The sequence below is a fragment of the Haliotis cracherodii genome, unplaced genomic scaffold, assembly GCF_022045235.1.
Source record: "Haliotis cracherodii isolate W230 unplaced genomic scaffold, xgHalCrac1.p SCAF_7, whole genome shotgun sequence".
NCBI classification, from domain to species: domain Eukaryota; kingdom Metazoa; phylum Mollusca; class Gastropoda; order Lepetellida; family Haliotidae; genus Haliotis; species Haliotis cracherodii.
The window spans coordinates 54,999,034-55,015,011 of NW_027266330.1; the positions used below are offsets into that span (position 1 = coordinate 54,999,034).

The following is a 15,978-nucleotide window of genomic DNA, read 5'->3' on the forward strand; positions in this document are numbered from 1 at the left end:
AGTCAATGTGGTCAGGAGCAGGAGAAGACACAGTTGCAGGAGACATAGTGAGAGGTGTGTTTCACGTTGAAGTAGAGAGTACTAATGATTAGTCAATGTGGTCAGACGCAGGAGCAGACACAGCTAAAGGAGCACATGGCGAGAGGGGTGTGTCAGGGCTGAATAGAGAGTACTGATGATTAGTCAATGTGGTCAGCAGCAGGAGAAGACACAGCTGTAGGAACACTTGGCGACAGGGGTGTGTCAGGGCTGAATAGAGTGTACGAATGATTAGTCAGTGTGTCCAGGAACATTACTGACACAGAACGATGACACACAAAGAGATGCTTTCGATCAAGTAGGTTTCCCCTATTTTTGTCATCCTTGAATTAATCATGCAACGTTCCAGTGTTGGTTTTACGCCTCAACAAGATGCCTTGTGCCATCAACAGATACACACACACACGATTAAGTCTCCACAGCCTTCAACTCCTGGAATTATTTATTCAAGACAAACTGGCTGAAGCTTCCTGGTTTTCTAAGTCCTTATGGATCGCCACCATCGTCACATCCCCGCGTGTGTTCTTCTGATCCCCCATGGTGTCTGCCAGAGGCTGGTCCTTCGTATCCTTCATTACGACAGATAACAATCCACAGACGGCCATTGTCGAACCAACAATGACGAAAGGCTCCACGAGGTTACTATCACCCTGTCAAAATGATATTGAATGTTTTCATCTGCAGTGGTGTCATGTTATGTCAAAATCTAAAATACTCCTCGTTAATGATTTTATTCATAATGTGCCAAAGTACCTGGCAATATTGGTTTATTACATTACATTAATGTCTCAAATCAGTTGTTTTAGGTTTGATAGACGGTGAGTGAGCACATATTTGAAAGCGTATTAAATGCTCAAGTGGTATGTATTACAAGTCAATGCCGAATTCTTTGTTTTTCTTTTTGTTGTTACTTGTTTGTCCACACTGCTCTATGTGATTATAACTATATCATATTGCAAAGTTGAATGACAGTCACCTGATTACGGAGCTGAGTATCATTGATATCATTCCAAATTTAAAAAAGCCTGAATACCAATAGTTATTTCAGTATATAAATAGAACAAGATCTTACATAAAACAAAATGTCACTTCATAATTAGACTCGGGGGAGTGACTTCTGCTTTCAACAGTATTCCAGTTGTATCACAACGTCAGCTTAATGTGGGAGGAAAGCCCGAGGAGGTGCAGATCTTAGCCGTTTACCACATGTGGACAAACCTAAAAACATAATCAGGGCAAACCGAGATTCAAACCCAGGATCTTAGGTTCCTGGCGTACCCAGGGGACACAACTCTGCACAGCGAATTGCGGCGCCTTAGGGTTATTTACCACCCATGCCGCTTTTGCACGAAGGAAGATATTTCTACACAGTTGAAAAGAATGTCCGACATCTTACAGTCAGCAAATTGCCTCACGATGTGGCTCAATGGATTTTATTGAACAATGAACATACCCCTGCAAAGACGTATGGAGCGATCATGCCGCCAACTCGTGCTGCTGTATTAGCTGCTCCGTAACCCAAATTTCTGTAGAAAATGTAAACAAAACACTGAAAATACATTACCACAATTTTGGCAAATATTAAGGGCTGTATTATAGCTGAACGTTATTGGTCGTCACGTCAAAGTCCAATTATGAACTTCGTGAATGTCGCTATTTATCAGCCACACAAGATAGATACGTCATGTTCTGAATTATTACGTGTACTGTACCTTATGACAGTAGGGTACGTCTCGTTTGACCACAACGCGTAGGCAGCCCAAGCTCCACCAACACCGAGTTTGGTCACCAGAGCCAAGACGTTAATTATGACTCCCTGTTCGTCTTTTGAGACTGAAACATACGTATGGTATTGATTAATTTGACAGCATAGCTACATTGAAAATTACCTCATATTCACGGTACTGATTTATGTGATAGCACAGCTATTTCGAGCATCGCTTCATATTCACGGTTTTGATTAATTTGAGAGCACAGCTAAATCGAAAATTACCTCATAATCACGGTACTGATAAATATGACAGCACAGCTAAATCGTACATCACTTCAAATTCACAGTATTAATCATGTTGAAAGCACAGCACGACTGTTGATAACAAAGATAAATCGATTACCACTTCTTACTGAATTGTAGAGAAAGTACGTCAATGATGTTACAAATAAGGCGACAGTTAATAGACTTAAGTCAACAATGCACTGATGTGTAGGACTCAAAAGGTGAACTGCAGATCATTTCCTTAAACATATTTCACTGGCACATATCAATTTGTCATGCAGTTCAATTCATGAGAGTACGACGGACAAATGAACTTTGCCATTACAAATCCACACCTGTTTTCGCAATGATTGCAACACCAAAAGCAGCGGAAGTGGCAACAGCAAAGAAACCAACCGCTGTCCATTTTCTACCAAATCTACGAAACATAAGCAATGAGGTTGATGAGTGAACGAGTTCAAACGTAACGTCTTATCAACAATACTTCAAGCATGAGAAATGGGGTTAACCTAACAAACGGACATGATGTTAGTATTGTACGGGTACATGTATATGAATATATGAGCTGGATTCATTACAAAACATATAAGAATAACCATACTGTCTGGAAGTAATGTGAAGCACAAAACCACCGACATCACTGTTTACACAACTTTTGTCGTACACAATTTGGAGTAGAAGCTGCTAGAATGGGAGAAGACTGAAAAGAAACCCACATTCTTCTTTGAAATTGTGGATGCATAGAGCAGGACATGTTTACCCTTTTCGCGGGACACCTGATGTCATAACTGATTTTCATTTATCTATTCCTATAATTTCGCCATTACATTGCCTTTTACTCCCAAAGGTATCTCTTTCGGTGTCTAATCTAGACCAGTTACTCCCTGGCGTGCATGTACACTAAGGGACAACTCACTGCTTCAGATAGATGCCGTTGTTGTTTCTTTCTAAACTCGACTTTGAAACCTTCTTTAAATATGATAGATGGGGTCATCTTCAGTTATGAAGATGTCAACATCTGGAAGCTTCAGAGGATGATACAGACAGTCGATTGATAACAAAGATATTTGCACCTGGAGTTGCATTTGTGTAACATGAGAAAACAAAATTGTTATTTTTTACTTAATGAATCCAACAGTGTTTTACAAGGGTGTTGTCGATGCTTTTTCAGACATACAAGTAGGACATGAGTAAAACATTTTGACCTTCTTTACCCTACGTGTTGGCTTAAGAAAATTAACCTGTGATTTAAAGCGGCCTTGTCCTCGAGCTGAATTTAATTCTAATTCCACAACATGTGTCAATGCTATTGTCTTGAGACCAGTCCAACGATTTATAAAAACAATAAAAAGTACCCGCTGATCTCCTATTCACACAACGTTGGGAGAAACAGTTTTATCTTGTGATGATACCCGTTGGAAGACAGAGTGAGTGATTGAGTTGGGTTCAACACTTCTTTGAACAGTATTCAAGTTATATCACGGCGTGTCAGCTTGATGTAGAAGGAAAGCCTGCAGTGATGCAGGTCACAGACGTTTATCACTTCGGTGAAACCCACCAGCACGGAGATGGTGCTGACAAACCCAGAAACATATCCAGGGCGAACCGGGATTCGAACCCACGATCATAGGTTTCTGGCGTGCCCAGGGGACGCAACTCTGCACAGCGATTTGCAGTGCCTTAGAAGACTGGGCAACCCATGGCCTCGAGTCAGCTTTAGAACACATTGCCAACAACTTGTGTTTGTCTGACAAAGCGGGTCAGTCTCCTTGACTTGGTTAAGAGGGTGTCTTCGCACCCGACAGTGTGGACCATTGCCCATAATATCGCTCACTGAATCATCTGGGCCAGGATCGATGTGCAGGGCATTGCCTGGAATGATACTGAATATGCCGTTAAATAACATCCAAACAAATACACCTAGAGATGAGATTACTTGTTGTTTGTGAAGAAAGTCAACACAGTAGTTGGCACTTCCACCACTCCCAGAAGAAAGATGTTCAGATACAGGTTGCCTGCGAGTCTCCCTGCACCGAACGATATCCCATAGTACACCAGCGACAGACACGCCCTGAAAAACATTATTTTTTCATATCGCTGAAGTTTAATAAATATTGTTTCGTTAATCAAGACGACCAAAATATGCTTTTTATATGGTAGGAGAACTGTAATTCCTTTGTTGAGAAATACCAAACAACAAATCGAATGCTTCTCGCTCCATCTAAAGAACAATCATAGCCCTAAAATTGACGTGAAGTTATAAGGAAATCGTAGGCTATCGTAAAATATTTTCGAAACTATCGTAGCCCAAAGATATCTTAAGTTTGTCGTAAATCTAAGATAGCCCAGTTCCTGTCGTTGGCTTTTTCTACCTTCATCCAAGATGGCGGCATACTTTGCCTAAGATATTTTTCAAACAAATAATCTGCTTTCCGTTCAAACCTTGACATTTCATTTTGTGAAAACTGTGTGATTCAAATTGACACTTAGAAAAAACGAAGAACGCATCAAAGATTTCAGAAATGTTGTTGATCGTCACAGCAATCCACGTAACTATGGAGTCGATAGCTTACAATATATTTCTATCCGAGTCCATGCTGTAGAAGTGTGAAACAACATACCTTTTCGATAATTTGGGAAGGATAAAAATGGAAGGTGTCGGCAGGTTATAGTAATGACCGTGACCTTATTGATAATCTAGGGGCAGCTAATCTTAGTTAATACTGTAACTGACAGTGGTTTGCCTTTGTAGTCGCGAGGCCTTGCTCAATATTACAGTTTTGATAAAGCGCAGAGTTCCGCTGTTATATTTTCTGAATCTCATTTGTGACAATGTTATAGTCTTTATTTTCACATTTTATAAAATTATATCAATCTACGTATGTGAGAAGTGCAAAACCATAAGCGTTTCTCATCAAGTTTTACATCAAAAATAGTGTTGGACGAGCGGTTTCGATGATTTAATATAACTATACAGTGTACTATTTATTGATTTAGCAAGGAAATACGTGTAATCAAATATATGTATAATATTTTTGTATGAAGAGAATATTCAATGTTCTTCTAGCAAATGTAATTGTATTTTGTTTTTAAAACAACACCTACAATCCACAAACAATCATTTTATTAATGGCGAACATTTACCAACCCGCGACAATCGTGTCAACACAGGGGTTCCCCTAGCAATAAACTCGCATCTAAATTCACTACTGTTCTACTGTCGGCTAGCCACATTGGCTAGACTGGACCCTAGTGGAATGGTTCATGCCATAAAAGTCTAGCAACCGAACACTAATTAAGACGGGCCGACCTTGTATTTATGGTCTGGTGAACACAGCTCAATGACCGCTCATTACCTCAAATTTCACATCTAACTGTTTTTGTTTATCTCACTATTCATTTGATAAATTTGTCAACTTCAACTGGAACCCGGCCTGTGTTACACGTGTGGCACTCGCGTCTGCAACGAGTGACCCACGCGTGTGCAACGGGTTACACACGCGCTGCACACCCGTTGCACACCCGTGTCCAACGGGTGCTCAACCCGTGCGCAACCCGTTGAGCACCCGTGTCACATGCGTGTAACACGCATTCTCAACGCGTGTTCGGGGAATGAACTTCTAGGCAGTAGTGTAGGTTATCTATATTATTGAAAGAAAAATATTTGATAAAAAGTGATTAAATATCGTTTATTGCACAATTGCTTTCCTTAAAAACAGGTGATTAACAACAAAGATGTATTCCATTAAATATAGCATTTTATTGGTATTTTGACAGTAGAAGTTAAATACATATTTTTGTATCTTATTTTCTAGAACTGCGATTTGAAAAATCAAAAATGTGTTCCCATGCTGTTGTCAAAGTCAAAATGTAACATTTGACCATTGTCCAAAATTCAATTTCCAATATATTTTCGCAGAAAATGTTTATTGAATGAAATGTACTGATCAATATATAACATACATTTTCAACACAATAATCTCTGAATTCAATGGACCGATTTTAAAATAATATTTGATGTTGGTCAATTTTAAGTTTATATGTACATTTACCCGTTTTACCTTTACAAAAATATAAAAACTTGAGACCATTCAGAAAAAAAATCATTTTGAAGTATAGGGTATATATACTATTAAATGACCCCCAGGAATGCTGTCAAACAAGCCAAACGTCATCGAACTTCGTTCGGGAATAGATTTCACTCATTTACAATGTAAATATTTCGCTCCTCAGCTAGATTTAAATGAAATCCGACAAATCATTTTATTAGCTCTGCTTAATTTAAAAGGATAGAAAAGGACTACATTATATGTATGTTCATGATAATTGGTGGCGTGTTCAATAAGACAACATGATTTGACCATTCCTAAATGATCTCCCTTTGTGAACGAACATTTGTGTCACTTTCATATTTGGAAAAAGAATTATGGATCCAGATAGATAAGAAAAATTACATCATCTAAATACAAATAGTCCTTGGTTTATTCTTGAAATATATTGGTAATATAATTAACAAACAAACTAAGTTTTCATTGTCATTATAGCGCGCTCGTGGTTGCGCTGCTTCCTGAACAGTTTTGAGTGTTTACAGGTATAATGTTGGTGTTTTCTCTATAAATTTGACTTTTGACATAAACACACAAAAACAAGCAGTATTGTCCAACTGATCCAGTATACATCACGTATTGTCAGACTTGAACACGCATCTTGAATGCTGAACGCCTGCTGTTCGATCAAAGGTCTCGTCATTGTCATTTAGAATAACGTCCCTTACTTTCGTCCATGACTTGACGCGAAGTGTTTATATCAAGTTCTGCGCGCTCGCGAGAGGACCATTGGAGTGAGCGAGTAAGGTTTTACACCGCTTCTAGCAATATTCAAGCAATATCACGACGGGGGACACCAGAAATGGGCTTCACACATTGTACCCAGGTCGGGAATCGAACTCGGGTTTTCCGGCGTGACGAGCTAACGCTTTAACCACTGGGCTACCCCACCGCCCCAGGACCATTGGAAGGGAAAATGGTGAAGTATCTTTTGGCACATTATTTCAATTCTAATAGCGATTAACTTCTTTTATAGGCATTTGTAGTAACACAATACTTCTTGATTATAACATTTATTGGGCTTAAAAATTGTCTTTGCATTCAACACGAAAGCTTTTTATGTTCGGGTGGTCATGGCATCTTTTTTATCATAAGAACAAAACGTCTACATGTAAGACATAGTTAGGATTGTACGGAATGTCACTGAAACAGTTGCGTGTTAAACAGTGTAACCTAACAATATCATCATGAATTCCGTCTCACTTCTCCATGTTGTTATTGCTAGCGGCTTGGAAATCCCCTAGACGTCATTTGGAAACACCCCACTTTTTCAATCTCTAACACAAAACAGTTCTCTGTCAAAGTAACGATAGGTATCGCAGCTCTAAACGATCTTCGACAGATTTACGATAGTTTTCAAACACTATCGTATCTTAAACTTAAGATATCTAATCTTTGAACGTAAGTTGTTAAGATTTATTTCAGCTAAGATCGTTTAAAAAATCTAGGCCCTGAAGTCTGAGTTGTCCCAATTCTCTGTGTAATGTACCTTGTTGTGACAGGATCCGTTGATCAGAGCTTCGAATCTCAGATTAACTCTTTTTAAAACCCACTCACTATACTTACCATACGAACTGTATGATGAGAGATTTCCAGCATATGCTCCAGCCTCGGTAGATGTCCAGGTAGGTATACTTGCTGCCAGACGATCTCAGACTCTTCTCTTCTTCTGCCACTTGTTTCAGCAGCTGCAGTGTGTTTGGGGGCTTCTCTCTTTTGTTGTATCGACTCATCTGATCCACGACTTTCTCAGCCTCATCCGTCCGCCCATTTACAGCCAACCAGCGCAGACTCTCTGGGACAAAGCTGGCAGTGTCGATGGAATTAAATCAGTAAAACCAAAAATGGTTGCATTTGGTTAAACCTTGTAGCTCTATTTTCAAGATCTTTATTTTGAACGCATGTGGATGAGAATTGCAGAGCGAAAACCTTCCTTTTCGAAAACAAAAAAATTAAAATAGCCAACCCTTAAGTTGTCTTACACCAAATGATGATGAACACGTTTGACATTAATCATGGAAACAATATATGAAGAAGGATAAATTATATACAAAAAAGCTCAACACTGATCAAAATTATCACTACTTGTCTTGCGTTCATTGTTACAATGAGTTCACACCTGAACACAACAAATACTGTTGATAATCCTAGGGTTACAACCAAGAGCAGGCTAGTACATTGTTGACCTCGACATGCGTAACAGGTTTCTTAAGTTCTGTCAGTATTGCCGGCAGCTATATTTCTACATTTATCCACGTCAAGGCTGCTTCTCCACTGTTTAAATATAAGTAGTTGGGCTTGCTACCCTTACTTGTATTAAAACCAATTCACCGACTTCTACCTGTGACGTCATGACAATTTGAATGTACATTCCATTGTCATCTATCAGCCTGGAACGATGACCTGTTTATGCCTGTTAACTGGCGGTGTCATTATCGTTTTTCAGGTGATGCGGGAGTGCAGTTTTGTGGCGGTGCGGTTACATGCAATCTTGGGATGAAGTAAATCACAATATCTTTTCTGTGAAATCTTGGAATATTCTCAACTTTCAAGACTGTACAAGCAGGCGCGAGTTGGAAGGAGAAATAGAGGTTATCACGCGAGTGTGTTTGGGGATGGTAAATATCCTGCATTAGGAATAAACATTGTATTATTGTATGTAAATACATAGTGTTTATTCCTAATACAGGATATTTACCATCCCTAAACACACAAGCGTGATAACCTCTTTATCATATAATGTCATTCTTCAATTCTGTGCTTGAAAATCGCTTCCCCTCACTCACAAACATTACCTAAACATTGCGAGTTTTCCTGGAATGCGCGCATTAATATTTATTACGTCACAGGGTAGGTGATGAGTCAGTCGGACAGTGACAGTTGCCAATATAGTTCAAACTGAAATCTGTTTCTTATACAGTGGCGAAGCAACATATACGCAAAACAACAATTGTTGTTTACTTGCCTTTCGCGACAATCCATCGGTCTGTCCGCTAGAGTAACTGCCCTTTGTCAAAGGGAAGCTACTCTAACCCTAGTCTATGAGACATCACGGCCAGTGATTGTTCACAGTCGGCCTGTTCTGTCATAACGTTAAGAAGTGTAGTCAGATGTACACACAGCGCCAAAACGAAACAAGGTAACAATTCATACATATTTCGCCTAAACCCAACTATTTTTATTTGTGGAAAAGGTTTCAAGCCGCAGAGGTCTATAAGCACAGATATGGCTCCTGATCCCGCTTGGCTAGGCCTAGTGCACTCGCAAAATTGTTTCGAAATTTATATCTCCAAAGTTGCCAAAACTTATAAAATGCCTTAGTTACGTCGCAGTTCGACACTGACTTTCAGTATATAAGACTGTTTTTTTAAACAATTGAATCAATTATCCCTGTAGTTTATCCAGATTCACGATGGTTAATTCTGACTCGATCGCCGAATGACAAGTGCGACGCCATGTTTGTTTATAAACACTGAAAGTAGTCCCTACTTGACCTTTGATATTTGCATCTCTATCTCTATATGACCCTAACGGATATCGTTTTTATCCGTTGGCTTTATCCTGCCGAGAAATCTACCCATTATATGATAAAGAAGTGTATGTGTGAGCTCTGAACATAGATATTCTATATCGTCTACATTAAGACAACTACTTCTTTAAAGTTGATATAGAGAAATGGAGAAGATGGCGCAGATTCTTCACCTGCAACATGACATACTTCAAACTGAGAACAAACAGCTAAAATTCACACTGACGAATATGGAAAATAAACATGAAGATCTGGAGTGTCCTAACCGAAGGAACCATTTAGTAGTCCATGGGTTAAGTAATAATAACGGCGAATCATGAGCGCGATGCGTGTCTGATTAACTCTGCTACTGTTTTCCTGGTGACCATGTACTTGCCGTCCTTCTTCGTCACTTTGTCAACTCCATCCATGGACACAAGAGAACTTGGGCATTGATTGTCCAGTCTTTCCTCACTTGAGGTCGTCAATAACTTTCTGTTTATATTCAGAGGACCACAAGGCAGAACAATCCTATACAATCCTATAAAACTATTTGTGCCGCAATTGCATTAGTTTAACCTTTTGAAAAAATATACCATCAGAATAAGAGAAAACATAACTAGTTGTCACAAAGCCTTTTTTAATGCTGCGGTGATGATCAAAGGGAAACAGTGCATTCAGATGAAAGGTGGACTTGTTTACGTTATCAAAACATCTCTCAAAGATTGAGAAACTATTTATAACTAAATGTAATACAATGAACACCTTTTAAAAGGATAAGTTGTTTCTTTTATTTAGGTAAATTGATATCAAAAGAATATGCTGGAAAGCAAAAAATACAATCTGGTGAGTAGATATAGTTCAGCAAAGATTATGGTTCATTAATTAGAGTAATAGTTTATTTGGTGCGCATTTAAGTCTAATATTTTGATCGAGGCGTGTTTTATTTGTGTTTTACATAAGTTAAGAATCCAAATAAATTATAATTTATGATTTTCAATGAACAGATCTTTGTAAAATAACTCGGTGAATAGATCCTTAGAAAGTAACTTTGTCCTTTTGACTTCTGTGAATAAGATTTTTAAATACACGTCACTGTCCATTACATGCAGTGGGCAAGTTGTACTATAACAATGAGAAATGTAACTTCTACATGTCTGTATCTTGGTTCATTGACTGCTCTACTAAATAAATTGTCTCGTCTTCTCTTGACAAACACTCTTTCCATTTTGTCTCGGTTCTATGAGTGTGGCATCATCGACTTGGTGGTGAGTCCGTTATATGCAATTTTGGACAAATCGTGGAGTAGTCGCATATCTATCCTCGGCTCTAAATGTATCAATTTGCCGACTGTGCTGAGAGCAAGCCTGTGATTGGTCAGTCGGATACAGATTTCTGCATTTCTGAGCTAGGCTATAATGCTAACCGACGGTGACTATCAGTCTTGAAGGCCAGGGTAAAGCTTTCAAGGGGTTTTGTGGTGGGCAATTGGAGGACTTTCAAAATTTGAGCATGAGTGTCGAAAAGGATGTTCGATGCAATTCCCCATTTTGATTTGTATCTCGTGTTTTACCCCGTGTTGACTTCACTGGTGTGTGTTTGTGATGGGTGCCACCGGTCTGGCAGGATACGCTCACCTTTTAGCGAACACCTGGTGTCAATATTTTGGGAGAGGAATTCATAAACGCATGGTCATGATGTATCCAGAGTCGTGGAATATGGGAGCAGATATATCCCTTTTATTTGCACAAGGAACCGAATCTCCATTGGTAACCGTTAGTAACCTTGAACATATTATGAATGATGCGGAACCTAAATGAGACTTTTTCAGTATATCACCAATCGTTATTTGACTTTCTCAGGCTAAATTTGGGCATACTTACAACCATCCGGCGAAGAAGGGCAGATGAAGGGCAGCCAATATGATGTGTTGATGAGACCAGTCAGGCCTCAACCAGCTGGACAGTGCAAATGCACATACACCCGTTACCCAAACAGGCAATGCTGAGGCAATTGGTCGCCATTTCCTTCCAACGAACTCCATGAAATACGGATAGCTTACGACCAGAAGAGAGCCAATCATCATTCCGATGAGAAAACGCAACGCTGTAAACATCTGCCAGTTGACGGAGAATGCTGCCACCAGGTTGAACCCACCTTGAAGGACCAGGCTGATGAAGTAAGTCCACTTCCGACCGAGGACGTCGGCAGACTGTCCGCCAATCAGTGCCCCAAAGAACACTCCGGCCATTTGAACTGATGTGATAATGTTCTTGAGAATATTCTGGTCACATATGAGATCCCACTAAAAGAAGTATAAGACATTTGATTTGTTGTCATGGTGATCAGATAAGATGAGATTAGATGGCATATATGAGTTGTTCAACTGAAACAAGGTAATGTGTGGCTTTGTAGTATACATTTACATAAACAGATGGTGTAAAGTTCATTTAATTTTGTAGTCAGGCTTCAATAACAATCAAATACTAGTAGCCAATTCCCTTCCACTGATTTACCCGTCTGAATTAGAAATAAAGGAGATCAGTGAGACCGCCTCATGTGTTTCATATTTAGATCTATGCATAAAGAGTGACACAATACTCTCCACAAGACTGTATGACAAGAGGGATGACTTCCACTTTCCAATAATCAACTCTCCCTTCATGTTGAGAAATATTCCAGCAGCTCAAACCTTTGGTGTACACATTTCGCACTTTTTGAGATACAATCGAGCATGCTTTTTCGACCAAGATTTCAAAGAGCGTCATACGACTCTTGCTCAGAAGTTCTTTGATCATGGTTATAACATTCAAGGCCTAAGTAAAGCCTTCAAAAAGCTTTATGGTTGAAATGTGGAGGACTTTTCCGAATTTGACGCATCAGTGACAAAAATGATGTCCGATGCAAATCCTTATTTTGACTTGTACCATATTTTCCCATGTTTTTTAGGTGAACAATTGACTTGCCTTTGCATGTGTTTGTGACAGGTGCCACCGATGGCGTAAGATACCCTCACCTTTTTGCGAACACCTATTATCATTTCTATTTAATAGTGATTCATAAACACACGCTCACGCTCGGAATTGTAAATTACTCTGCTTTATCTAGATATATCTATTGGCATGGTGATGAGATAAGCTCAAAAAGCGAGAGTTATATCAGACAAAAAGGTATTATTTTTGGTATGATAATCAATGGCACGAAAATTATAGCTATGCAAATATCATTGATGACGTGTAACCGTGTAGGTAGCAGAAGTATCGTAAGTCCCCTCGGTCCCTTATTCTTTTAATTGTTCAAGCAACTAGTTTTACTTCTAAACTGTGATTGTCTTGTTATTATACTGTCCATCGATGACAGGTTTTTATAGAAGAATTATAAATGTTCTCATCACAATATGGCTGAAATACTGCCGATGTGACGTAAAATTTTAACTCACTCATTCACTCATTGATGACGTCAGGGCGAACAATTGACCATTTGGTTACACATGTCGTGTACATCCTTCAAGTGCCTGGGATGCAAACACTGTATGTTGTGATCGAAGTCGAAAACGTCGATCTAGATCATCTACAAATATTTCAATGGGTAACACGATGAGCTCTATACGATATGTGATGTGTGGGTTCAGAAATTATCACGCTGGAATAGGGTACCCTGTATCTGTTGCTGTGTGATAAACAAGAAGTGAATACTAAGTACCTAATCTTTGCATTATAGACTATTGGTAACGGTTTGTCGTTTAACCTGATGACCCAACGCATACTTCGATGGTGATGTCAGGAAGTGAATATGAAGATGCAGTGTTCACAGGTTTCCGCCTCGCCCCACATCCGTGCGGGTTGCTCGCTACTAGAGTGTGGACTGCGCCCATGCCTATCATTATATGGCTCGCTTAACGAGTGTGGGCTGCATCCTTATCATACTGTTGCTCCCTACATGAGTGATGGTTGCATCCATATCATACTTTGGCTGGCTACATAAGTGTGTGTTGCTCCAATCCCTGTCACACTGTGGCTCACAATATTAGTACGGGTTCTATCCATATCATACCATGGCTCGCTCCACGAGTGTAGGTTGTATCCTTATCATATTATGTGGCTCACTACACGAGTGTGGGTTGTACCCATCCCTATCATACAGTAGCTCGCTTTGCAAGTCTGGGTTTCATCCCGGGGCGGTCGGGTAGCCTAGTGATTAAAGAGTTCGCTCTTCACGCCGAAGTCCCGGGTTCGATTCCCGACATGGGTACACTGTGTGAAGCCCATTTCTGGTGTCCCCCGCCGTAATATTGCTGGAATATTGCTAAAAGCGGCGTAAAACCATACTCACTCACTCACTGGGTTTCATCCATATCATATTGTGGCTCCCTCCGTGAGTGTGGATTGTATCAATATCATACTGTGGCTCGCTACATAATTGTGGGTTGAATCTATATCATACTATGGATCGCTACACGAGTGTGAGTTGGATCCATATGATAATATTGCTCGCTAGACGAATGTAGGCTGCTACCACACCTTACACGGTTGCAGTTGGCCTGACTTAAGGTTACCTACCTCGCTGACGACAGTGTTTTTATCCTGGCTGTACACAACCTGACAGGTGATGTTGTCCGAGGTGGGACACAATTTCTGTGTGACGTTGTTCATGTAGTAGGTCTCATCAACAGAGGGCGCTGTTGCCGGGACACACCACCAATCCGGAGTAGTCCCTGCAAACGACATCATCAACATCCCCCACGCAATCAGTATCTTTGGACCGAATATGAAGACAATTATGAGGATCTGGAAGCGGGACATGCCCCCGACGGCCTCGATGATGTCGTCCGTGTGCATCCTTGTTATCGTAGCGTCTTCACTGTTTGTAAAGGAACAACGGGGTAGTATTGTATTGATTAAAAAAGGTACATCACGGGGTTAATAGTGTTGTCAAACGTTACTGTGATCTTAAGGATCTATTTATAACCGAACCTGCGTGACGTTTTGGTGACATAAATATTTAACTGTGTACACAGCAATCCAATTGCCAGGACAGACGAAGATAGCTTGATATTGTTTTATTTCGTTGTTGTCTACTTCAAGCTTTGAAATGTCTTTCCCTTTCAACTGACATCTATTTGGAAAGAAAATCACATTTCACGGTAACTTGTGGAAATATATAAAACGTCGACGCCAGAGAACTACTAGTCTCGAGTACCAGTGGTGACACTAGGTTCGCGACAATGGTACGTGTGCCTAGCCCTACCAGTAGTGCCCGTCACTCACACAATCTGCGTGAACACGTAAATGTAACCTCCTGCCATGCGACGGTGGCCTGTAAAATTCTAAATACCGGTACACTTTAAATATTTGGTAATATGTGAGTCTAAATAGTCCCAATATCAAACACAAAGATCAGGATCGCATAGAATTAGCCTTTGAGTGTACCGTATTTTCTTTATTAAGAGCCTGGCCTAGTGGTAGCTTTGATTAATGAAATAAGCGGCAGGTCTTTTATAGTACATGGACAGTTCAAACACAGCGTATGATAAACATGAGCGTAGTCTCTAAATAAGAACTATCTTAACTTCTAGGCCTGGTCTAAATGTAAAACTAAAGTTGTGAGTGTATATGGTTTTATGCCGCTTTGAGCAATATTCCTGAAATATCATTTGGAAGGCAATATATGACCATGGCTACATGGAAGGGTTGTTTAACCTTTCCTCATTCAACCAGAAATGTTTGATGAACAATTTCGCAGTTATTTTAAAAACATTTAAAACAAACATTACTCACCTTTATACAACACAGGGCATAAACGTCCAGTTTGGTGAAGAGTAAACTTGCAATCTGTAAACAAAATGTCTTCTGTATGACAGTACCTGATGCAGGTGGCGCGGTTACAGATATTAGGGGGAAAGAAGGGGAGAAAGTTTTCAGTAAATGTTGTTGAAAACGAATAACTTTGACCGAGCATCTGCAACACGTCCGAATATAAAAATCTTTTTTTTTTATTTCTTTATTCATCTCAGCAGGTACAGCATACCTATATGTATGCGTGTGTGTCGTGTCAGTAACAGTGTTGTACACGGTATTCAAGAAATGTACATCTTTTCATACATATCAATTGTAGCCTATAAAGTCAATCTCTGTCAGTGTGTCTTTATACAGATTAGTTTATAAACAAAGTATGGAAGGAAGACCAGCACCTGAAACAGTTTGCATGGTTACAATTTGTAAATGACATTACGTTTGCAGCATTGTAATAACTGATTATCTCATGCTGCATGCGTTCAAAATGTGGCATTAATCTTTTCTTACATTGACTCTATATTACTTGTTTTGTTA

General features: G+C 39.7%; 1 protein-coding gene across 1 annotated transcript; it reads right to left on the minus strand.

Annotated features, from left to right (window-relative positions):
• Nucleotides 1–269: 269 nt before the first annotated feature.
• LOC139448221 (organic cation transporter protein-like) lies at nucleotides 270–14,487 on the minus strand. Its single transcript, XM_071229741.1, has 8 exons — nucleotides 14,209–14,487; nucleotides 11,533–11,954; nucleotides 7,708–7,947; nucleotides 3,972–4,106; nucleotides 2,371–2,453; nucleotides 1,752–1,872; nucleotides 1,493–1,565; nucleotides 270–689 (listed from the first exon to the last, which is right to left on the minus strand). The coding sequence occupies exons 1-8, from the start codon at nucleotides 14,485–14,487 to the stop codon at nucleotides 486–488; spliced, it is 1,557 nt and encodes a 518-aa protein (XP_071085842.1). The 3' UTR covers nucleotides 270–485.
• Nucleotides 14,488–15,978: the final 1,491 nt, after the last annotated feature.